The sequence below is a fragment of the Dendronephthya gigantea genome, unplaced genomic scaffold (assembly GCF_004324835.1).
Source record: "Dendronephthya gigantea isolate DGI-Jeju-01 unplaced genomic scaffold, DenGig_1.0 000024F, whole genome shotgun sequence".
NCBI lineage: Eukaryota > Metazoa > Cnidaria > Anthozoa > Malacalcyonacea > Nephtheidae > Dendronephthya > Dendronephthya gigantea.
The window spans coordinates 635,026-662,065 of NW_021163034.1; the positions used below are offsets into that span (position 1 = coordinate 635,026).

A 27,040-nucleotide genomic window follows, 5' to 3' on the forward strand; every position below is an offset into this window, starting at 1 on the left:
AACAAAATGTATTGTAAAGTTTTTAAAAATACCTTTTAAATAACTTTTTATGTATTCAAAATCCGCCACCATGATATAGGTACTTTAAATGAATTAATAAGTGCTAAATTTTGCTAGAGTGGGAAATGTCAAAGGTCGCGGTGCTTGAGTTGTAAATTTAAATATTGTTATGCGTTATATTTTGTAAATTGTAAATAGTGTTAATAAAAATACAATACCACTAAATGTTTATATATCAACGAATGTTAAACTAGATGTTCATTATTAGCGAATATTTATTCGCTTCTTTTCAATAAAAAAAGATCGTAGACCCTTCTAGATCGTAGAGGCCTCAATCTGAATTATTAAGATTGCGTTTATATACCCTGTAGTTTTGAGGACACCATTTATAATAGATAGTGATTTAGTCCAAATCGTGCATGTGGTAATCTTATTGTGCATGGTCTGAACAAAATCTTGAAATACAGTCGAAATAGCTATCATGCAGTGTAATGTAATGTTGTCTTTTTTTTATAAAAGTTTACAATACGTTTCTCCGGGAAGTATTTTCTTCCTCAATAAGTTCTTTCAAGCAGAAACTTTTCCTTACTTTCTCCTCCATACAAAAAGAAGAGGTAACATCGAGGTTCGGATCAACTTAAAGATTGATAGTTGTTTTCGACGTCTCTTGTTTTGTTTAACTCAGTATAATTTGACTCATCGCTATTTACACCGTCATTTTTTTTAGCATTCCCTGTCAACGATTGGTATTTGTCTTCTCCGTTCATTCTTCTGAGATCCAGTCCTTGATAAGTTAAATCAACTTGAGGTGAGGGAGGTTCATGATTTGAATGTTGACGTTCTCTACTTTTAAGTTTACGACGACAATATGGGACAATGTAGGAAAGAAGAATTCCAATGATAATTCCAGATACCAATGATATGACAATGATATACCATTTTGTTTCACTGTACTTCGATTCTAAAAAGTATATATACTGCACACATTCGCATTCAATACCGCACACTTGACGATCAATATTGCACAAAGATAAAGTTTGCAAAGCGTGTATACATGCTGAAATAGGTCCTGTCATGAAGTAATGATGACAGTAATGCATTTGTAGGTGGTACATGTGTCCTAAATATGTGAATACATATACAGGATAATATATACTGTACCTGATTTATTACATTCGGTCGGATTTTTTGCGCTTGTGTTTGGTGACGAGCGTAAAGTTGATCTTGATATTGATATTGTTGGTCTTCGTTCTTTCAAGGAATAGATTTAAAAGTTTATGGTTAATATAGTTAATCCACTCTGAATGAAATAAAAGAAAATTAACTGAATTGTTTTTTGGTGGGGGGAAGCTGCTCCTCGCTTCGTACGCTTATGCATCTGTAAGACAAACCTGTCGTCGTAGAATCAAAAATGAGATTAAGCCCGTTAGGCGCATATTTTCTACTCATAAAAAGACAAATTAGGCTTCTTATATAAATATCCTGCTCACCAGGACTGATCGAAACTAGGGCGATATAATTGGAGGAGGGGGGGGATATTGATATATTCTGCAACGTATATCAGTACCGCCGTTCGGACTATATGAATATGCCCCCCCAAACTGCCCGAGGGATTTCACTAGTACGTATGTATGCCTTTTTTAAAAGAAATCGGTCGGCAAGGCAGAATATATCAACATTCCTCCCCCGGCAATTATCGCTCTAGTTTTAGTCCTTGCTAACTCACCTTCAGTAACGGATAAAATTTTAAAATCAGAATCCTTTCCAAATGTATTAGCCGCGATGCACTTGTATCTCCCGGCATTCTTCCACTTAACTTGGGATATGGTATTCGGCATGCCAGTACTAACAACCTCACCATTATGGTGTAAGGTATAAATTGGTTCAGGGAACCCTTCAGATGTACATGTTATGGTTATCGTCTCATTAATCACAACTGGGTTTTTCGAGAACTTGATGACTGTATTCATAGGTTTAACTGAAAAAAAACTTGTCATACTCATGAAATTCAAAGGACACAGCGATTTTAATAAAGTCTGCCCCTAAAACCGGCATAGAACAATTAATACTATACATTCGCCCCTGATTCAAACAATTCATAATAAATTTCAAAATTTCGCAAAAATATACGTGCATGACTGACTATTAATTCCGTACGGCTCCGCGATAATATATATCTCATGTCATTAGGTGTTTTTCTAAGTTTATTGGGTTATTGGGAGTTAGGTAAACATATACTTACAGTAGATTATTACTTGAATGAACTTTTCGCCCGTATAATTTTCATCGGGATAGTTTGTGGCCACACACTTGTATGTTCCACGGTCTGCACTGCTAACATTTATCAAATTTAATGTTTGTTTCTCGGTTCCAACATCAGTAAACTTGACTTCATTTTTATACCAGGTAACATTAGCTGGAGGTTTTTCACCTTCACTTCTGCATAGACAGACGAAGTTTTCACCTTCGTTTAGTGTGATGAGAGTAGAACAGTCCAAGCTCACGACTGGTCTCACTAAAAATGCAAAGTTGACGGTATATATCGTAAAGAATTATCATAGCAATAAGGAGGAATAACACCCAGGAAGTATATAATTTATTGCATGATAAAATTAGTATATTTTGTTCGTGAAAGATTATCACAATCAAATTAAATTATAATTATAAATATTTTTATTACTACGCTTTGCCATCAATTGAGCGGAGCCACATTTTTGTTGCATGGTTTAGAAATCCGCTACGGTTGAATTCTCATGCACAATTGAAAAGAAAATCTGGAGAAATAATGAAGGCAATTAAGTATTTATTTAGCCATATGATTGAGACAAGTTGCATGAAAAATTGCACGATGTAAACAGGCTTTTATATAATAGGATCCCACGACAGTTCGCAAGAAAAAAGCCCTCAAACTGTCTGGGATACCAAATTTGACCAAATGTTTAATTTCCCATTGAAGTGCACGATGGAGTAATTTAATTAGCCGTTCTCACGCTGACGAATATGCATGGGGTACTTTTTTTCAAAACCAAGACCGTAAGACCTCGTAACGGCGACTATATTTTTACTTTATTTTTAGGCTGAATTTATTCTTCAAATGGTCTGTTGATTCTTAAAAAATTGCTTTTCATGTTGTTATAATTTATTAAACTCATTTTAGAAAATTGAAAGTACCCCAAAAACGTCATCGTGATGAGAAAGGCTATAGCCGTGCGTGATATAAGTTCTGATATTGACGAAACTTACCAGGAATAATAACTCTAACATCAGATGCGTAACTGCCAGTGACTGAATGGAGAATACTAAACCGGTAAATTCCATCATAACTTTGATCAACGTTTATTAAAACCAATGTATCCAGTCCTTGTATTTTAACATCTAAGCCTGAGCTAAAATATTGAAGACCAGCTCCTTTTACTCCACTTGATGCAATTAATCTCGTTTTATTTCCAATGAAAGTCCAAGAACGAGTAACAACGTTATCTGGATCACGAGTGGACCAGGCTATTGTCGCATTTGATCCAAGTAAAAAAGTTAATTCAACTCCACCGAGTGGAGAAATAATTTGTCCTATAAATAACAAAATTATTCAAAAATAGGTAATTGAAAAGTGCGTAGGGATTTGCAATATTTTTTTCTCAAAAGATTAGAGAATTATTTCTTCATAATCATCATGCGCTCAGTTACGTTTATTCTACAACTTTTGTACAGTTTGCTCCCGGAAGGAATTGTTTTGTTCCCTTGATGCAATTCAGTGTTCTGTTGAACGTCGTCAAATTGGCAAAATGACAAAATTCTTTGCTCACAATTCAAATATTTCGCATTTCGCTTGAAAATTTAGCCCGTGGAATTAGGGCTTAACGCCGCCTTGCCGCAAGCTATAACAGGATTAGTATGTATAAAATGGATTTATTTAGTCTAAAAAACCCACCCAGCGTTTATCTTAAACAGTGGATAACACGCGAAATAAATGTTTTTGACCTTAATATACAAAGATACTCCATGTTTACAACTATATATTCAGTGCATAATGTTCAAAATCACTCACTCAAATCTAAGAGTGCATGTTATTTAATTTTGACTTATACACCGTTTAAGCTAAATCGGCTTGATACAACCGACCTCTGGGCGTTAAGATCATATGCATGATCCCATTCGTATCATTATATCATAATGATAAGCATTCGTATAGCCTGAGAAAATGGTGCCTTACTTTTAATAGGCAAGAAATGGGTCGGTGAAAAATGTTCTCCAAGAAAATTCTCTGCAACACACGTATAATTTCCAGAGCTGTTTGTTCCTTGATGTCCTATAGTATATGTCTTGCCAGTTGAGATCACAGTTCCGTTGCGGAGTATTTTGTATGTTGGTGGAGGAAGAGCGTCAGCATCGCATATTATGATAACTGATGTACCAACATAACTAAATTTCAAACTTGTCCTTTCAGGTGGATCTGCAAGCAGTTGGAATTGTAAAGTCATACATATCGTTTAATTTTCCCCTTAATTTGAAAGTTCTTATGTTTTAATGTCAGCATCATGTTGCTCGTACAATTAGGGATTATTATAGTACTCGTGTTGTTTGAAAATTTTGTCAAATTGGACTCGCCCCGGCAGCTCGTCTGACTTTTGCAAAACTTTCATACATCACTCATAGCTACTAGTAATTCCGAAGAATTACTCGCTATCGTATATTACCATACTTACAATTGACAATTAATTCAATTTCTGTTTTATTCGTTGCATTCTCGTAGCTTTTAGCTTCACACGTGTAGTTTCCACTGTTGATATTAGTGACATAGTTGAGTTCTAATGTTGCGTTTTCTATACCAGTAGCGAAAATTTTCTTTCCTTTATACCAAGTAACATTCGCAGAGGGGTAGCCATCTTTCCCCTCACATAGACACGAAAAGTTTGCGCTCGTTTTCACTGTGTTGACATGGGAACAGCTAATCCACAATGATGGAGTAACTGAGAAGTAGATAAAATACAAACCTCAGTTCAAAGCCATTTTTGTGTAGGGCCAAAAAGAGACGTTAAGATCTAAGACGTTGACTTCCATGTCTACGGCAATAAATACATTACGCACTCTCACATAAAATTTACGAAAGTCGATGAAATTTAAAAGGCAAAACACAGAATCTTAAGTTGCACTGATGTCTGTGAGGTGAACGCCTTATATTTTGCCCAATTTAGGGCAATTAAGTATTGATTTTATTGATCCGTAGGCCGCATAGATTGAGACAAGTTGCATGAAAAAATGCACGATGTATAAACAGGGCTTTTATAATAGGATCCGACGACAGTTCGAAAGAAAAAAAGCCCTCAAACTGTCTGTCTGTCTTTTAACTATCCATGGTGATACCAAATTTGACCAAATGCTTAATTTCCCATTGAAGTGCACGATGGAGTAATTCAATTAGCCTTTCTCACGCTGACGAATATGGGGTACTTCTTTTAAAAACTAAGAGCGTATATAAGACTTCGTAACGGCGACTGTCTTTATTTTTAGGCTGAATTTATTCTTCAAAGGGTCTGTTGATTCTAAAAAAATTGCTTTCATGTTGTTATATTAAATCCATTTGAGAAAATTGAAAGTACCCAAAAACGTCATCGTGATGAGAAAGGCTAATTGATATCGACGAAACTTACCAGCAATAATAACTCTAACATCAAATGAATCACTGCCAGTGACTGAATGAACAATACTAAACCGGTAAATTCCATCATAACTTTGATCAACGTTTATTAAAACCAATGTCTCCAGACCTTGTATTTTAACGTCTAAACCTGAGCTAAAATATTGAAGACCAGCTCCTTTTGCTCCACTTGACGCAATTAATCTCGTTTTATTTCCAATGAAAGTCCAAGTACGAGCAACTATATTATTTGGATCACGAGTGGACCAGGCTATTGTCGCATTTGATCCAAGTAAAAAAGTTAATTCATCTCCACCAGGTGGAGAAATAATTTGTCCTATAAATAACAAAATTATTCAAAAATAGGTAACTAAAAAAAAATAGGTACTAGTTTTTCATGTTCATGCATGGTCAAGCTGAAAGTCAATGGAGATGAAGTTTTTCAATTCTAAAATATATTGCAAAAGTCTCTAAAATTATCTAAACTATCTCATGATACCCAATTTTCTCAAACAGCTAGGGCATAGGCATCTTAAATGAAACCTTAAATAAAGGATTACATAATCTTTGTTAAGATTGTCATTAGGCCTTATCCTTAAGAAGAATTTTAATCATCCATTTACACTACAGGGTGTTTTAAAAAAAACACAACCACTTGAATATGCAAGAACATTAATACAGCTTTAAAGCACAATAGATAAGCACCTCTGGGAATTGAAAATGGCTCTTAACCCTTCATTTAAAGTGACAAAAGTCAAAGCCGTGTGCACGAATTTTAGCCCATGGGGATTTAATGCAACTCAGTAAAATGCTAAATGTTTTGTGTTGCTAGAGAAAGGGGACATGTTGCAGGTCATGGTGATTGAGATGCACATTTAAATATTGTTAAATATCCATATTTGTAAATTGTAAATATGTTAATAAATATCATTTTTGCATGCGAGTAAATTTTACTGCATCATATGCATGCATAAAAATGCTTATGGCAAACATTTACACACGTGTGGGTCCCAACCGAGTGCTTAGGCATTCAAACTCTAACAATTACATTGTTATGCGTGATTTCAAAGGTTTTCGTTCTTTTTGAGACACCCTGTGTAGGGTGTCTCAAAGAAAACGCAAGCACTTAAATATGCAAGAATATTAATATTGTTCGGGTTTGCACCACAGTTAAGCTAAAATGACTTTTAGCATTTTAAATGAAGGATTAAGAGCCATTTTCAATTCCCAGAGGTGTTTATCTATTGTGCTTTAGAGCTGTATTGATGTCTTGCATATTTAAGTGGTTGCATTTTTTTGAGACACCCTGTATATTCAATTTATCGCCACCATGCAGCATGGCTAAAATGGGCGCCCCAACCACTTTCATCCATCCTCGCGGCCTTTAAATTGTAGTGGTAACCATATTAAACACTAATAAAACTGGCATGACCGCCAATTTTAGGCGTGCTGTAGCGATAAATTATGTGTAGGGTAGAGCTTTAAGCATTAATGATTCATCACATGATCCTATAGACAATAATTCAGTTTACTTACTTACCTTGGCATGGCCATAGCACAAAAATGAGACCAAATATAGTGGGAAATAAAGTAAAGCCAGCCATGCACTCGTGGAGATTAACCTGTACAAAAATAAAATTTTATTTTTAGACTTTTTGTTTCAGAATTAACTGGTATGAAATACATATACGAATTCTAAAGGAAAAGGAATGCACACAGAATGACTGATGCAGCCCTGCATGCAGGTACATAAATCAAATACTCATAATCTATCATATTTCCTTCTAAACTATATTAGTATATACATGAACTGTAATTGTATTAAATTCTGAGCCAATCATGGCGAAAAACAAAAGGTCAAGCGCGAACAAACCAGCGATTAAAGTCGGAGGAAAACGAAAAAAAAATCAAACATAAAACAGTCAGTTAAAAATGTAAGATGCGTGATTATTTTTGCCAAATAGATTGTTCTATGTTATACATTTGCAGCTATACTAAATATATATATATATATATATATATATTTATATATATATATATATATATATATATATATATATATATATATTCAGTCCATCCTTTCCCCCTCTTGTATATACCTGGCCTATTGGTATTCATTGAGACTGGAAATAAAAATCGCATTTGATTAGAATCTCCACTGATAATTCTAACGAACTATGTTTACCACACTTTGCCACACTATATTTACGGCAGTCACTTTAGACTATAGTATCATTATAAAACTGTATTTACCTACATAAACCGTTGCGCGCCGACGCTAATGGTGTCAGGTTCAACTAATATATACAACGCAAATACCTAGAATCCATTGAATAAACTGGTGAATAATAATTTTATATTTATCCAACATCTAATGAACTCCGCGGTCTACTAGATATTAATACAAAGCCTTTGTGTGAATTAAGTATTCATGACGATACTATACCAATAGCCAACATTCGATCGGCCAGTTATACCATCTGATTCATGCAGACTATTCCAGTGCACTCCACAAGCATTAAACTTGTACCCTTTAATTCGAGGTATACTTTATAAATTTTGTGCCATTGTGCTAGTTACTGATGATCTGTTGGTGAACGATCATCTTGCAAACATGGAAAGCTCTAACACTCTCCGATTGCACGCAAGCTAACAATAAAATATCATTTATATCATAGAACAAATGCTTACAAGGAAATCCTGTGATTAAACTACAAGACGTTGCAATTAACCATGTTTTCTTGGCTATTAATGTTGAAAATTCCCACTAACTGTAAACTACTTCCTGCTTGCCACAGTATTTTCCATGGAATAATGACGGTGCTTCCACTTCTATTTTCACATTCCAAATGTCTTATTACATCAGTGAAAGTGAAAATATTCTTAATATACAGGGTGTCCCAAAAAAAACGAAAACTATTGAAATCACTCATTGTTAAAATTTGATTGCCGTGTTCACGAATTTCAGCCCGTGGGGATTTAATGCAACTTATAAAATGCTAAATGCTTTGTGTTGCTTGAGAAAGGGGACATGTCGAAGGTCATGGTCCTTGAGATGCACATTTAAATAATGTTATCCATATTTGTAAATTGTAAATATGTTAGTAAATATCATTTTTGCGAACAAGCAAATTTTACTGCATCCTATGCATGCATAAAAATGAGTATGGTAAACATTTATACACCTGTGGGTCCCAACAGAGTGCTTAGGCATTCAAACTCTAACAATTGCATTGTTATGGGTGATTTCAATAGTTTTCGTTTTTTTTGGGACACCCTGTATATATCCTGATATTTTGTCGCGAATTCTCTTAGGCTTAGAAACCTTTTGTGCAAAAGGGGAAGATCTAATAAAATGCTAAATGTCGCATGTAATAGGCGTATATATTTTCTTATGCGCTTTCTGATCAAATGTGGTACAGCAATCGCTTACCATAAACGAACGTGAACGTTTGGACTTCAACATCAAATAAGTTTTCAAATTCTTTTGATTGCATGCATAGGGTATTATTATCGCATTAACCTAAGTCTTTACGAGCATTAATTGTACCCGCGGTTACGGGATCGGTTGACTTCATAACCACCCGTATGATTTTGGCATTAAAGAACTCCTATTCGTTCCACCAACATTATTTTAGTGCCTATGTACATCATGGTAACATGCAGATTTAGTTGGATATATAAAAAGTTTAAGGCATTTTAAAAAACTTTACAATCGCATTATGTTATGGATTTATTAGCCTTTAAAGTTACCGGACATGACGTCAAATCGGGAATTGCAAATTAGTTGCACGAAATTCCCGATTTGACGTTATGTCCGGTGCATGACTTTCAAAGGCTAATAAATCCTGCAAGACAAAATTTTTGAATAACAAAATGTATTGTAAAGTTTTTTAAAAAACCTTTTAAATAATTTTTTATATATGGCAAAATCCGTAACCATGATATAGCCACTTTAAATGAATTAAACTGCTCATTAATTTCGCACTTTGTTCCGAGGTTGTGCTTTTTACTCGGCGGTGACCTGTTCCCGAATTTTTGTCCATGCATGGAATTTAACGCAACTTATAAATAAAAAATTACAAAAATTAAATACAAAAATTTAAATTTTGCTAGAGTGGGAAATGTCGAAAGTCGTGGTGCTTGAGTTGTAAATTTAAACATTGTTATGCGTTATATTTTGTAAATTGTAAATAGTGTTATAATAAATATACAATACCACTAAATGTTTATGTTAAACTAGATGTTCATTAGTAGCGAATATTCATTCGCTTCTTTTCAATAAAAAAAGATCGTAGGCCCTTGGAAATTATTAATATTGCGTTTATATACCCTGTAGTTTTGAGGACACCCTGTATAATAGATTGTGATTTAGTGCAAATCGTGCATGTCGTAATCTTATTGTGCATGGTCTGACAAGAATCTTGAAATAAGTCGAAATAGCTATCATGCAGTGTAATGTAATGTTGCCCTTTTTTTATAAAAGTTGACCATATGTTTTTCTCTGAAGTATTTTCTTTCTCAAATAGTTCTTTCAAGTCCAAAGTTTTTCTTACTTTCTCCTCCATATAAAAAGAAGAAGTAACATCGAGGTTCAACTTAAAGATTGATAGTTGTTTTCGACGTCTCTTGTTTTGTTTAACTCAGTATAATTTGACTCATCGCTATTTACACCGTCATTTTTTTTAGCATTCCCTGTCAACGATTGGTATTTGTCTTCTTCATTCATTCTTTTGAGATCCAGTTCTTGATAAGTTAAATCAACTTGAGGTGAGGGAGGTTCATGATTTGAATGTTGGCGTTCTCTACTTTTAAGTTTACGACGAGAATATGGGACGATGTAGGAAAGAAGAATTCCAATGATAATTCCAGATACCAATGATATGACAATGATATACCATTTTGTTTCACTGTACTTCGATTCTAAAAAGTATATATACTGTACACATTCGTATTCAATGCCGCACACTTGACGATCATGAATGTTGCACAAAGATAAAGTTTGCAAAACTGCACGCTAAAATAGGCCCTGTCATGAAGTAATTATTACAGTAATGCATTTGTTCATCGTACACGTGTCCTAAATATGTGTATACATATACAGGATATACTGTACCTGATTTATTACATTCGATTGGATTTTTTGCGCTTGTGTTTGGTGACGAGCGTAAAGTAGATCTTGATATTGTTGGTCTTCGTTCTTTCAATGAATAGATTTAAAAGTTTATGGTTAAAATAGTCAATCCACTCTGAATGAAATAAAAGAAAATTAACTGAATTGTTTTTTGGTGGGGGAAGCTGCTCCTCGCTCCGTACGCCTTTGCATCTGTAAGACAAACCTGTTGTCGTGGGATTAAAAATGAGATAAAGTCCGTTAGGCGCATATTTTCTACTCATAAAAAGACAAACTAAGCTTCTTATAAATATTCGAACATATTTCAAATTATCCCAATGAATTTGCGACGCCTGGAATTTTGTTGAGTTTGGCATCGATATCATCTTTAACTCTAAAAATACCTCCTCACCAGGACCGAAACTATGGGCGATGTAATTGGAGGGGGGGATGTCGATATATTCTGCAACGTATACGAAAGAAAGCCGTACAAAAGAAAGCCGTCGGGGTTATATGAATATGCCCCCCCCCCACCAGACTGCCTGGTGGATTTCTCTAGCTAGTACGCGTATATATATGCGTTTTCAATAGAAATCAGTCTGGAAAGCAGAATATATCAACATTCCTCCCCCGGCAATTGTTGGTCTAGTTTTAGTCTAACTCACCTTCGGTAACGGATAAAATTTTAAAATCAGAATCCTTTCCCAATCTATTAGCCGCGATACACTTGTATCTCCCGGCATTCTTCCACTTAACTTGGAATATGGTATTCGGCATGCCGGTACTAACAACCTCACCATTATGGTATATGGTATAAATTGGTCCAGGGAACCCTTCAGATGTACATGTTATGGTTATCGTCTCATTAATCACAACTGGGTTTTTCGAGAACTTGATGACTGTATTCGTAGGTTTAACTGAAAAAAACAACTTGTTGTATTCACGAAATGGAGAGGACACATCGATGTTAATAAAGTTTGCCCCTAAAACCGGCATAGAACAATACTATATACATTCGCCCCTGATTCAAACCATTCATAATAAATTTCAAAATTTCGCAAAAATATATGTGCATGACATTAATTCCGCACCGCTCAGCTATAATATATTTCATGTCATTAATTAGGTGTTTTTCTAGTCATTTTTTCAGTCTTTGTTTAACTCTGAAATAAACTTTCTTATGCAATTTTTTCACATTTCCAAATCGAAGTTTACTGAGATATTTAGAGTTAGATAAACATATACTCACAGTAGATTATTACATGGATGAATTTTTCGCCGGTATAATTTTCATCGGGGTAGTTTGCGGCCACACACTTGTATGTTCCACCGTCTGTACTGCTAACATTTATCAAATTTAATGTTTGTTTCTCGGTTCCAACATTAGTAAACTTGACTTCATTTTTATACCAGGTAACATTAGCTGGAGGTTTTCCATCTTCACTTTTGCATAGACAGACGAAGTTTTCACCTTCGTTTAGTGTGATGAGAGTAGAACAATCTAAGCTCACGACTGGTCTCACTAAAAATGCAAAGTCGACAGTATCGTATACAGAATTATCATAGCAATAACATCCCGGAAGTATATAATTTACTGCATGATAAAATTAGTATATTTTGTTCCTGAAAAATTATTACAATCAAATTAAATTATATGATTATGAACACTCAAAAATACATCAATTATTTTCAAAAAGATACAACACTTCCTTAGCAATTACTTCATACGTTCTTTTCGTGTTATACTGCAGATAGACCGTTACTTTTATGTCACGTTAATTTTACCCGTTTTGTGCTGACGTTTTCCGGCGGATTTTGACACGTTTCAAGAGCGTGGCTTCAATGTTTAGGTTTAAAATTCAAACGTTGCTGACAAAAGCTGAAAAAAATAGAATGCCGAAATGTCAGAACGTTTAAGCCACGCTCTATAGCAACGTGTCAAAATCCGCCTAGAAACGCCACCGCCGAATCCGAAACGGTTAAAACGCAACAACTATATACTTATTTAAATCTGCAGTATCCGCGTCTTTGTTTTCGATTAATTTTTGTATTTCGTCTTCCGAAAAGTTTGAAAATCTATACAGTACTCATTTGGTAACCATCGCAGGCTCACTTGCAGATAACTCAGTTGCTATAGCAGATAACTGAATTTTACGTGACTGTGCGACTGTCAACTATTATGCCTGTCGAATAGCTTTTACCAACTACAATGTATAATAGAATAACTGATCTACTTAATTTATGGAGATCATGCCCTGCACGGACCACGGCAAACGAGCAAATCATGCCTGTTTCAGACGTCGAACTTTTCATCTGCCGAATCGAATGCAAACGAACTTAAAAAAGGACTTTAGTTCATTAAAATTAGGTTGGACACATGCTAAGTTAGACGTTTGAAACGGGCCTAAACATGCTCAAGAAAACGGGCCTAAACATGCTCAATTTTTTCTACAATTGAAAAATATACTTATCCTCCACAAATCTTCCAAATATATCAAAATATTTGTCGTAATTAAACAAGTGGAATTATTTACAAAGGACAGTTGCCACGGGGGCCAAAACATTTTTGATCGGTGCCGGGAACAATAGGGCAATTTCTTTTTACCTCAGTACAAATATAGCTATTGTTAGAGGTTTAAAGGGTCTTAATTTCGAGTGGAAATATATACACACTTAAAATTTAAGCCAGGAACAGTTGAAGAAAAGATGAGTCAACTATAGGTCCTCCGGTAGGAATCGAACCTACGCTTTTGCAATGCCGGTAAAATGCTCTTGCCACTGAGCTACAGAGGTAGCTGACAGGCGCAAGCGTGGTTAATGCCGTGTATAGGATGGTAATACTGGGAATAGGTGAGGGTAAATCAATCGTGGTTTTTGGCACTTCACTTGATGCACGTAAATTCTAGAGGTTTAAAGGGTCTTAATTTCGAGTGGAATTATTCAAATTTGAAGTGTGTATATCGAAATTAAGACCTTTTAAACCTCTAGAATCTACGTGCATCAAGTATAAACCTGTTGGAAAGTTGAAAAGTAAAAAACCTCTTCTGACCTCACCTAATACGTGATAATGGTGTATCTATATATTTTTTATAAAATCGCAGTGTAGGCGACATACGGGAGATACTCGATTATATATAAACTTGCTGAAATCGTACATTTATACTGTAATCACGTTTGATCCTTACATTTAAGCTTTCCCACAGCGGCACAGTCATAATTTCAAAAATATCCACACCTTATATATATATATATATATATATGTAGTCTTCCAAAATTTAATTCGTTCACGCGAATGTTTCCTTTTTATACCAAGTGCATAAAATTATCCAAAACTCTCTATTTACATAACGGAATTAAGTTACACGCAGTTTTCAAATAAGTAAGCTTATTCTTAACACAAATTATGTTTAAAAAGTTATATTAAAATAAAACGCTTTTCCAATTAAATGTTAACAGATTCTATATTACTTCCTGTATAAGGACAACGCTTATGACCAATCACAGCTTTGAATTCAGTCCTAGTGATTTCAGCACAGTGAAACTTACCAGCAATAATAACTCTAACTTCAGATGTATAACTGCCAGTGACTGAATGGAGAATACTAAACCGGTAAATTCCATCATAACTTCGATTAACGTTTATTAAAACCAATGTATCCAGTCCTTGTATTTTAACGTCCAAGCCTGAACTAAAATATTGAAGACCAGCCCCTTTTGCTCCACTTGATGCAATTAATCTCGTTTTATTTCCAATGAAAGTCCAAGAACGACTAACTACGTTATCTGGATCACGAGTGGACCAGGCTATTGTCGCATTTGATCCAAGTAAAAAGGTTAATTCATCACCACCAGGTGGATTAATAATTTGTCCTAAAAGCAAATTAAAGACAAAGTTATGAAAATGTTTTAGGGTGGTCAGCATCGTATTTCAATGGGGGGAACGAAACTCTTGGCAAAGCTACAAAATCTTTGATCAAACATTTAATTGTAAAATTATGTCCTAAAGTCTCGATAAAATGCTTCGATTACGATTTTATTATATTTATACTAAGCATATATTTCAAAAAGATAATAATGCGATGTTGTTCGTAACTATAACTAGCACGTAACTCGTTAACTATATTTATTATATACCACTTGTCAAAGTTTTGTGTTCGTAGCGTTTCATTGGTCGAGAGCGAATCACGCGAGAGTGACAAAATTTTGATGTCGCCAGCACAACCCCCTGCAGAGTGATATAACGTGTTTTATTATATGGCACCCGGTCTCGTGACTAAAATGACGTGCGCTGATTGGTTCTTTGCCGGTCTGAAATCCCCCAGTATTAGACCGTTGCCTTAGTAACGGTCCAACTCTCATATTTTTGAACAAAAACAAGCTTGGCTTGCACTTTTATTTTTAATACGAAAAATATCGACGGAGAATGGATGAAGAAGAGCATTATTTGGTACATGTGAATATTATATTTATTCATCTTTGATTCTTGTTTATATTACTGTATCATTTTTAATTATCGAGTAAAAAACAAAGTTTTGGAAGCCACTTCAGTGCTTGCTTGGCGACTGGCTGGCGAAAGAGCCGGCAAAAATGCTGCAGCGCATTGTATAAATAAATAAACTAAATACTGTATGCCATGCATATAATAAATCCCTTATTAACCGAATACGTTCGGCCCGTACTGGAAAAATATCAGACCTCGGTCTTTTATGTACGGACCTCGCTATCGCTCGATCCGTACTGTCAAGACCTCGGTCTGATATTTTTCTAGTACGGACCTCAAATTCGGTTAATAAGTGGTATATGTCATAGGAATATATGAAATAACAACTTTAATCACGTGCGGCGCACCTGGACGTGCGACCTTTTAAATAGACTGTTTATCCATTTGAAATTATGTCTTTTATGAATAGTTACTTTGTTGTTTACCTTTGTTGTTTCTTTGACAAGTGGTATATAATAAAAAACTTATTTACCGAAAACTCAGAAAACATTATGTTTTGTGGACCGGACCATAGATATTTCACGAGGCGAAGCCGATAGGTCTCGGCCTCGGGTCTACAGAACATGATGTTTCCTTCGTTCGCAGCAAAAAATAATTAAATAGTTAAAAATATGTAGTACTCAGTGATGTTTGAAAATTTGCCCACATTGGACTCACTCTTGCGAAGATTACTCGTACGAACTAATATTCGTCATGCAACTTATAACTTATCAATCACAAAACATCATTTCCATGCATGCATCCACCATGTATATAGACATTCGAAAGTATAAATATTAAAGCCCAACATAGTGCTTTCAGTAAAGCCATAAGAGACAATTAAACCATTTGAGAATAATAAGAATATATTTGGTAGTAACGTTTCGTCTTAACTTAAGACATCTTCAGACTAAATGATAAATTACATGATAACTTGAATATGTAGACTAGTAATATATTTACAAGGTATCAATTTACAAAAGGTGATAACAAGGACAACGTAGGAACAAGCGGTACATGAGAGGACAAGGGACAGAGACGTCACGACACGATGACAATACGAAGTAAGGACTAAAATAAATTGAGAGGGATAGAGTTGCCTTGAACATTAAGAGAAGGCTTAAGTTTGGTGATGAGGAGACTCTCATCAGTGTATCATTAGCTCATAAGATCGAGTTAGATGACGAAGAGAGGAATCTAAATTCGTCAAAGCTAGCCGGGTGTCCGCAAGCCGTGCGAATGTATACTGGACATAACAGGGCTTGAGGTCTGTTTACCAGTGATAGATGATGATGCGGACACCCGGCTAGCTTTGACGAATTTAGATTCCTCTCTTCGTCATCTAACTCGATCTTATGAGCTAATGATACACTGATGAGAGTCTCCTCATCACCAAACTTAAGCCTTCTCTTAATGTTCAAGGCAACTCTATCCCTCTCAATTTCTTTTAGTCCTTACTTCGTATTGTCATCGTGTCGTGACGTCTCTGTCCCCTGTCCTCTCATCTACCGCTTGTCCTTACGTTGTCCTGGTTATCACCTTTTGTAAATTGATACCTTGTAAATATATTACTAGTCTACATATTCAAATTATCATGTAATTTATCATTTAGTCTGAAGATGTCTTAAGTTAAGACGAAACGTTACTACCAAATATATTCTTATTATTCTCAAATGGTTTAATTGTCTCTTATGGCTTTACTGAAAGCACTATGTTTGGCTTTAATATCTATACTTCGAATACGCTTAGGTGTCCCAGGAAATTTGGCCCCCCCCCAAATTTTGCCCCCCCCGGGCCATATTTCCTAGGAAATTTGGCCCCCCTGGGGGTCATATTTCCTAGGAAATATGGCCCCCCTTTCGGAAATTTGGCCCCCTCGAAAACATATACTTTACTGCCATGAGTTTGAGAATCGCGAAGCTTCTTCTAAAAGCAAAATCGTAAATGTTTGCTTGTATTCATACTTAGTTTGCTTCATTTATTTGTGTAAAACCTTTTCATCTCGGCGAAGAGCTAAGACGAATATTGTTAATGTGCACGTGCATAACTTTAGGATTATCATAACATTACTAGAGGCTTTAATCTTGGCTTTAATCGAGAAATAAATAAGTGGTAATTTCCTAAAACAACCTTTCCTATGTATGTATAACCGCTAAGCCTATAATTTATAGCCTTTATAAGGTCGCCAAATTAAGAATTTCTGGGGAGGACAAATCACGTATTTCACAGTTCGGAAATTTGGTCCCCCTCGATAACATACTTTATACTCTCAATATATATATATATATATATATATATATATATATATATGAAATATATATAGTTTTGAAATCGCGAACTTTTGACTCAATATTCAACAAGTTTCTGAACCTAATGTGAAATTCGTCAGAATAACAACCACACTTTAGCAAGCGATGACAACATGCGTTGGCGAAAGTGTTAATGTGCATGCGGCTAACATTTAGGGAATAATTAATACAAATTTGCGTAAAAACGTTTAAAAACAATCGGCAAACACAAAAACAAGGTTACATGCACCATACAAAATCCGTCAGTGCTGTTTGTAAGTTGTAACTCAAACAAGAGTACAGCTAGATAGACTTTTATACACTTAAAACTTTTATACACTTAAGTTCTCTAGCTCTAAAATGGTAAGGTAAACTATGTTTTTTAGAGGGGGCCAAATTTCCGAAGAGGGGGCCAAATTTCCTAGGATATTTGGCCCGGGGGGGCCATATTTCCTAGGAAATTTGGCCCGGGGGGGCCAAATTTTCGGGGGGGCCAAATTTCCTGTGACACCGGCACGTCTCTGGCAACAGTATATAGACATTGTCGTTTCTGACTGTTGTCCTGATCTGCATGATCTGATACTGCTATAGTCAGTATAGAGTCTTAAGTATAAGTTTATATATAACTTGATTTCTGGACAGTAAATAATCTATCAAGTAAATTGAAAAACTCAAATTCGTTTTCCTATACCTTGACATGTGCATAGCACCAATATGAAGCCAAATATCGCGAGAACTGAACCAAATCCAGCCATGAAAATTCACCTGTGCAAAAGAAAATTTCATTAGTGCATGTGTGATCACTTTTTTTGAATTCGCGTTCAGGATTTAATTATAACTGGCGATTTCAAAGAAAAAATGAATTTTTCCTGAAATCGAAATTGTTTATTATAAGGGCTGCTTTCCATTGTCGCGTTTTTTGTTCCTACGTACACGCACGTAAAAGCTTAGTTGTTGCATATTAAATTATAAACAAAAACATAACTCTAGCGTTGATTTCATAGGTATCATTTAAATGATTTTAAACTTTTACGTGCGTAGACGCTATTGCTAGCTGTTCCCAAAAATATATTCTAAAGTAAAGGCCCGATTACATAAGAACTTTCTCAAACTGGGCTGATGTTTGTGCGTGACAAACCCTGGGTACGAGGTTATGCGTGATCAACCGGGCTGAAACTTAATATTAATTAATTAACTTAATATTATTGTTTTAGCGTGGGCTGAAATTACTTCGTGAAATCAGCCACGAAATGCTACTATACTAGCAAGAATTAGCTATATGTATAATAATATAAAAATATATCATTAATAAAGATGTGAAACCTTTCGGCAATATTGCCTTATATTTTCAATACAACCGGAAAATCTTTATTAATTTGCTGAGGTTGAGAAATTGACCTATATAGTCTATACGTACGGCTATAGATAACCGCATTTGTAAACAAACGCGCTCAAATACAGGGAAGCTTTAGTATACTTCCGAATGCATACATGCACATAAGAATAATCATTAAACATTACTGGCTACACATCAAATGCTTACACCGGGATCGCACAATTAAGTTACTAATTGTTGCTGTCAGCGAACGTTTCTTGGTTATATTATTGATTAAAACTGCAATAACATCAATTTACTTCCTGGTTCGCAACAGTATTTTCAGAGAACTTTCAGCCTCCTTCTTTACGTAAATTCCGGACACAAATCCCCCGCAAGAATGTTTGTTATAAATCCAGCCGTTCGTATGGAACGAGGAAGTTAGAAACGAGTCAAACGACAGTACAAACAGTGATACCCTTGTGGGAAAATCCCGATGTCAGAAATCAAAATTCTTATTCTCAATCTCATTGTCAATCTCGCTCCCCGAGCCCGCGAAAACTTGTGGCTGCGGGTTCGCGAAAACGGAGCTGGCTCCGGATTCGAGTGAAACAGTATCATACACTGTCAGGATGTATTTAGATTTTAAGGAATAGATGATTTTAGTAGTTTTCGGTTCTTTCAGAGTTTCAGTGAGTCTCCGAGCACCCTGTAGGAAAAATTTAAATCAGATGATACACTCCCACATATGCACTGATTATCAAAGGGGGGCCTTGAGGAATTACCTCAGTGTTAGGCACATAATTATATAATAAGAGTTTAATATTGTTCACGCACCCTGTGGCTTTGCGTTCGGCAAATTTCTCTGAAGGTCTTGACTTTTTTCAATATACACTCTACAGTATTATAATACATAAACTCGCTATCATATTAATGCTATTAATACTATCAATTTATCAACTTCCAGCCGCTACACTGTACTACATTGACATGGTATATAGTTTAAAGTTATTACATCATTCAATCATGCTGGTGTTAATAACCTTAACCAATTTTTTTTAAAAACCATCATATTTCAGTATTTCTTCAATGGTCTCCATGCATATGGATATATAGTCGTGTACTCACTCAGACAGACAGTGAGACAGACACACACCACTGACACATGCAGTGATATTAAATGTTTAGACTGGATATATTTCTCCGTGTATAAGGAGGCATATCTCAACCATGCAGTACATTACATTGTTGGTCCTCGTTGTCACAATGGAATACAATACACTATTGTATAGTTTACAGAAAAATGTTTTGCTTACAAACATGCTTTTTCCGTCTTTACTAATCAAATACGATCCCGACTAGTTTGATTCATAATCTACTTCCTGTATGATGGTAGCAATTGCTTTGTCAACGCAACCCACCGGGTGTCTGGACAGAATGAAAGTATAAAATTCCTTAGTAGATGCCTCAAAATTCCTTAATAGTCCCACAAAAAGATATAACCGGTGAACATAGGCTAATAACTAAAACAAGGCAAAAATAACTAGGAAACACGAGCTATGTACACTTAGATAGGAAACAAAACATGTTGTGTTCTTCTTATCCATAAACAGCTCTAATTATTTCATACGTCCATCCAACTCGGAGTATAAATCTTCTCCTCAGGAGTTTGCTTCTTCGATTTTCGTTTTTGTTTTCGTCGCTTCTTCTTCGCAGGTGCAACTTTACCGCGTTTGAATGCCCTATCGAGACCCTTTGAAATCTTTGTGGTGACATAATCGATAATTTCCAGTTCGTTTTGAATTTCAACAGTTTCCTCTTTAATCTCAGCGAAGGAGTCGTTGATGATGGCAATGAACATGTTCATGAGCACCATCACGTTTAAACCAATGGAAGAAAAGAAGACAGTGTTGCTACGGTGGGGTTGACCATGAAGATGGCCTCGAAATCAAAATCTCCTAAAAGCATGCTAAACTGACCTCAACAATCGCAAGAAACGTAAGATGTAGAAGAACACAAGGACACCAAGGATGTAGGTCATCATGGCGTCTGCATTCGCAGCATATTGGAAACCAACGTAATCATTTGGATTCTCTCGTAGCTGAAGAAGATTTCGATCAACTTCGTAGAGACGTGCTAGGAATAAGACGATCAATAGGAATTCGCTGACAATCAGGATGACTTCAACCCAATTCCAGAAACAAGAAAGTAAGACCAGCGTTGTTTGTAAACGAGTTTTCCTTCCCTGAACAGAAAATACATCATGAAGATGACCAGGATATGAGCCAAAGTTTGACTGCCACTGAGATGAGGATAGAACCGCGCAACTTGGTATTGGGCCCTGGTGACAGCAGCTGTGGAAATTCCACAAACTACGAAATAGGTTTGCATTCGCGTTGTATATACGGTGAACTCTACAAACACAGCACGTGTTTGGACATCAATCCAGCCGTTCGAATGCAGGTCAGCAACCACAGTGTAAGCAGTAACAGTGTCATAACCATATGCGATATTTTCCGGTACCAAAGTATTAACTTTGAAGAACATACATGTATCTGAAGCCAGTTATGATAGGACAACAAAAAAACATATATTAAAATTATGTGTATTATTTTTGTGCAATCAATGCAATTAATCAGGTTACAACATATTTTACATGTCATGCTGTGGTATACAGTATACATAGAATATTGTGCGAATATTTAAAGACCATTATCATCCCTTAAATCTAATCATATATAATTATCTAAGTTATTAACATAATTATATTATGCATGCAATCCCTGAATCTAAAATAGAAAGACGATAACTTACTAACGTTTTCTGCCAAATTTCTCTTTGAAATCAGATTCAAGAATTTTGAGTTTCAAGTCAGAAGCTATCGACCACACGCAGTCGCCTGATGGTGCTTTTAAAAGCAGCCCTGTGATTGCTGGATCGTAGAAACTTAGATAGGGTAAATCCACTATTAGTACAACCATGCAGCAATAGAGTTTAAGGCTAGGTGTTCAACGGGGAACTTAAATTGCTTGAAAATAAAAAAGGCAAAAAGTTAGTAAGCTCTCGTCAATATATAAATCACAACCTATGGCGTGACACTAATAACTATACTTGTTATATAAAACTAACTATCAAAACAAATCGTGAATACTCATGCATATAGTAATATAACTAAAATATATAATAATTAATATAATAATAATATAGTAATATAATTTTTTAGACAGCACACCATTATTGCCAAATACAGTTGCCAAAAACAGTGATATAATTATACCGAATCAAATTCTGGAACCTCTCTGCATAGACATACAAATTGGCTCAATCGATTGTCAAACCATAACAAAAAGGAGTCAAGTTGGAATTTCATCCATAGAGTATGCACACTCAGCGACTAGGTACCATTAGCCTTTCTCACGATGACGAATATCCGCCATTTTTGGGATACTTTCAATTTTCTTAAATGCGTTTAAACAATAATAGACCATAGACCATTTGAAAAATAAACAAGACGCCTGTTCTGGCGTTAACTCCGGCGCACGTGTCAGTCTTTAATATAGAGCTTCTGAACATACACAATACAGTTCATATTCGCATTTAGATGCCTTGCGAGTTGCGAACCTATAAGGCTATAAATGTTCGATTGCGAAATTTAGAAGCACATCGTACTTTAAAAAGTGTAGAAGCACATCGTACTTTTAAAAGGGGCGAATTTTCAACTCCGTCGCTGACGCCGGAGTAACTACCTCATATTCGTTATCGTGAGAAAGGCTAATTATATGCGTCTATTGGGAAACTGAAACCGCATTAAAAACTGCTGGCTTTGCCAATGTTGCAAAATCGAATCAACTTCTCCTCTAAAATTAGGAAACAAGTCAGTCGACTTAAAGTTATGATATTTGTTGATAAAGCATACAGAACAAGTAATCAGTGTAATTGTGTAAGTATAGTTTTGATACAGTACCATGCAAAAACAACCCTCTGTCTAAAAATATACGACTCATTCTACAAGAAATATAAGTTAATCGCCTGTATTCTAAAAGCTCACTCACATTCAAATTTATTGAGTGGGAGATCTTAATCTTCTCACAACGTTTCAATGGCGGTATTTCCAGACAAATACGGGCTTGATTTTCAGTGATTCACCTTATATCTTTCCATCTATTCGAAAAAAACTTTCTCATTGATCAGCATTAACAAAATATTTATGTCACACTCAATGAGTGTGAGTGTGAGTGAGCTTTTTGAATACAGGCGTATGTCTTCCTGCAGTAAGTGACCGTATCATGAAGATTTGTTGAATAATTTCATGTTTTAACTATATAACTATTGAGAACCGAGCTTAAATAAAAATAACTAAAATAACTCACTTACTCTTTGCCATCTCCAGTTATGTTTATGCATTATCTGCATTTGGTGTCTTCCCGCTCTGCATGAAGTCGATGCTCGCGTACTCAGTTGGTGCATTTTTTGTTTCCGGTTGTTTTTTCTTTGACCCAGGCTTCCTCAACGCTTCAGAGTCCAGAGTTGCATACAGCTGCAAAATAGAACGCTTTTGAGGTAAGGGGGAAACCACAGTTAATAGAACGGATTGTATAAGATTGTAATAAAACTGATTGTCTAAGATTGTAATAAAACTGATTGTCTAAGATTGTAATAAAACTGATTGTCTAAGATTGTAATAAAACTGATTGTCTAAGATTGTAATATATAGTGATGATATGATCTATATTGTCGGTAGGAACACACAACTCTTTGTCCTATGCTTATACTGTACTTTGTATATCATATTAATGGGGTTCCTCTCCCCTAATGCTTAGTAAAAGTGCGTTCAGAAAGGGCGCAAATTTCAACGTCAAATCCAATGGATTTAGCAGGAAGCTTCTCAATCAAGCAAGGTTTTGTAGAATCTGCTTAACTGTCTACATACAGTCCAATTTTCAGACTGTTCCTGATTATATCCCTCTCCCGTGCATTGTTGTTAGTGATGAGGCATTCTATAGGTTGATTATTATCACACATTGCAATATTACATATTATGATATGATGTCAATAAAGTTAGTAAATTGAAGATAAGTACCTCCAACCATCATTCAGATGACAAACCTTATCTTACACCGTTGCACCACAATAGATTATCTGGTTCATTCTGTTTTTAAATCACCATTGCAAACAAGACTGTGGATGATGGCTGTGTGTATGTCTTAGTTAGGTGAATTCATATTGTTATGGTGCTACTGTGAGTTATAAACCGGGCAAACTGAAAATTAGTCCCACCGTGGTCAAGCAAATTTTTCAATTTCATCACAATAAGAAAGCGGAAATGTATACCAGGATAGTTTTAAAATTCAAAAACTGCATATATAAGCAAATGAAACAGGCATTTTTGAAGGACTATAGCACAAAACCAGCTGATGCAAAACAATCTTCTTTCCGGGTCATGCATTCTGGCAAAATGTACACACTTCAACTCTTTGTGAAATCATGTTTCTTCTCTTCACATACCGTGTTCCCTTGTCTGTTGTCTTTATTTACCGAGGCATAAACGGGGGGGAGTGAGTCTCCAGCAGGCTTCTTCCTATCCTGCGAGCCTTCACCATCATCGGATTGTTTCACCGTATCGTAGGCGCCTGCATCCTCACCATGATCTTCATCTAGTTCGTAGTGGTTTGTCATCACTCTTGAGCCATTCGGGTTCACGTCGGCATGTCCTCTAAAATACCACAAAACAAGCATTTTACAACTTTTCGGATACCAAGAAACGTGAGGGTAATTGTAAGAAAAAAATTATTAAACGAGAGGCAAGTGTTGAGGTAACTCTGTACTTTCATTTCGGAGCTCACTGGATTCATAGGAATGTGTAAAAAGAGCATCTTTTATCTCGATTTGACCGGAGCCTGGGGCATTGGAGGCGCATGATAATGATGCCACCCCCTTTTCTGAGCGAAGGAAAAATATGCTCTCTTTTAGAAGTAAAAGTGCCCGGCTTCTGTTCCGAAATGAGGTCTCACTGTAAAGTTTTAAATTCAAAAATGACCCACCTTTTGTTGTCTCCTAAAAAACAAAAGATAACAATTGTGAAAACATTGAATAAGGAGATGGGTTGTTACACAAGACTGATGTAACATAGGTTTGGCAGACGAGCATAAAAATATTACTATAGTAAAAGCGCAAGCAGTATATAATGCACCTTGGTATAAAAATTGAAGACCATATTCTCATATTTGCGTTGCTAAGAAATTTAGAAATATTTCCATTGGTTTCGACTAACTTTTGAGTCGAGTAAATTAGCATATCATTCAATGGCATGAACATCAAAATTCTCTTGTTTTTGGAAACCGTCCTCTTTCTGCGCCCGCAAAAAGGCGGGAGAACCGTCCTGGAAGTAAACTGCTGTTCTCACAATCTGTCATATAGCAGTCGTATATTATAAGGTGACGAATTTCATTGAATTATTATTATTTCCAAGAACAGTCGCGCTTTATTATTTCCACGAACAGTCCACGTAACACATGCGCTATTATGCCAGCTATGTTTTTCCCAAACTTCAAACTTTATTTAAAATGAAACAAGACGCCTGTTCTGGCGTTAACTCCGGCGCACGTGCCAGTCTTCAATATAGAGCTTCTGAACATAAACAATACAGTTCATATTCGCATTTAGATGCCTTGCGAACCTAAATGTTCGATCGCGAAATTCAAAAGGACATCGTACTTTAAAAAGTATAGAAGTTCAATTATTCAAAAATGTAAATAAACCGCATGATATATTCGCTTTGTCTTACACTTTGCCTTTGGAATTCGTGCTTATATAGTTATATTAAATCTTCAATCCTGTGCAAACTACGACGTTCAACGCGCCCATACACGACCACATCATCTTGTTAAACGGCGAAATAGCAGCGATATTATTAAAATAGGACCAAAATCTACATGTATTAAATATATTCTTACCCCAATTCAATCTAAACTTAGAAAAAAAACAACAATAAAACAAAACCGGGGCGAATTTTCAACTCCGTCGCTGACGCCGGAGTAATTATAGTTAATATATAGTATATTTCAAGTGGTTAACGGGACAAACTGCATAGCAATTAATTTAGCCTTATAGCTACAGAATTTAGTTGACATAAGTATTACTCTTTCTTCTATCCTTTCCCATTCCTCTGATTTGTATTTGGTCAATAACTCGTTCCTAACTTCGCAACTGTATTCCAGAATTGGTGGAATTGCAGTCAATAATTTTTTAAAGATGGATTTCAAGTTTTACTCTAACGAGCCACGTGCAAAGATGCAAAACATCCTTCTTCAACACATACACGAAAAAGAATTTTTAATTTTGACCAATAAATGTGGAAATAAGTCGTAACACTATAACGAGGCTACCTGGCCACGACCGGCAGCCTCATTCTTGTGCTATCGCTTATTTCCACACTTTTTTGTCAAAATGAAAAATTCTTTTTCATACATATGTTGAAGAAGGATGTTTTGCATCTTAAACTTGAAATCCCTCTCAGTTAAGCTTGTTCTAACTAAATTAAAAACTCTAATGTTATGACGCAATTATCGAAAGGGTCTATTGCATAGATCGAATATAAGCATTCTATTTCAACTTGTTTCGAATATTAAATAAGGCTTAATGCCTTATGGGATTCGACTATATTTCCAATTAATGGCCTGTTATTGTTAGAGGTTGGAGTTCAACGGATCTTTTACGGCAATAAATTCAAAGTTCTCCTCAATTTTTTTGGGTTAAGGGTCATTTGGATGTTGATTCAATATTCCCTATAAGATGTTCGAAAAACGTGCTATTTTCGACACTTGTACTAGATGTAAACCTAATACCTTTATAAAGAAAAAGTTAAGATATATTAGGTAGTTTCTATTGATTGATCTGATTCACTCCATTAAACAGCTAGCCCCTGTTCTTTTCCTGTGTTTTTCAAACACCTACATGGCAACCGGTAATGGTAAATCATATCTAATAGTAGAAACTTCGCTTGCTAAAAGATGGTTTAACAGATAGAATTACTTACTTGCTTTGGACTTAAAGTAAAGTACCGCACAGAAAACGATAACAATGAGCGCCACCACACCAACAACCACTCCGACGATGAGACCAATGTCAGTTTTATCTTCATCATCATCATCATCATCATCATCATCTGGGACAACAACTAACAAGTAAAATTCCTAGAATTAAGACTAAA

At 35.6% G+C, this 27,040-nt stretch overlaps 1 protein-coding gene across 3 annotated transcripts in view; it reads right to left on the reverse strand.

The window, feature by feature from the left end:
• LOC114522817 (hemicentin-1-like) overlaps nt 1-27,040 on the reverse strand; it is a 93,480-nt gene that overhangs the window by 63,263 nt on the left and 3,177 nt on the right. The window contains exons 5-7 of one of the 3 annotated variants that reach the window (XM_028543569.1): nt 26,867-27,007; nt 24,873-24,885; nt 23,424-24,544 (exon numbers count right to left, since the gene is read on the reverse strand). The exons of the other annotated variants lie outside the window; for them this stretch is intronic. Coding sequence (XP_028399370.1) covers nt 24,298-24,544; nt 24,873-24,885; nt 26,867-27,007 — 401 coding nt within the window. The 3' untranslated portion in view covers nt 23,424-24,297. Of the gene's footprint in view, nt 1-23,423; nt 24,545-24,872; nt 24,886-26,866; nt 27,008-27,040 lie in introns of those variants that run through there. 3 annotated transcript variants of the gene reach the window in all.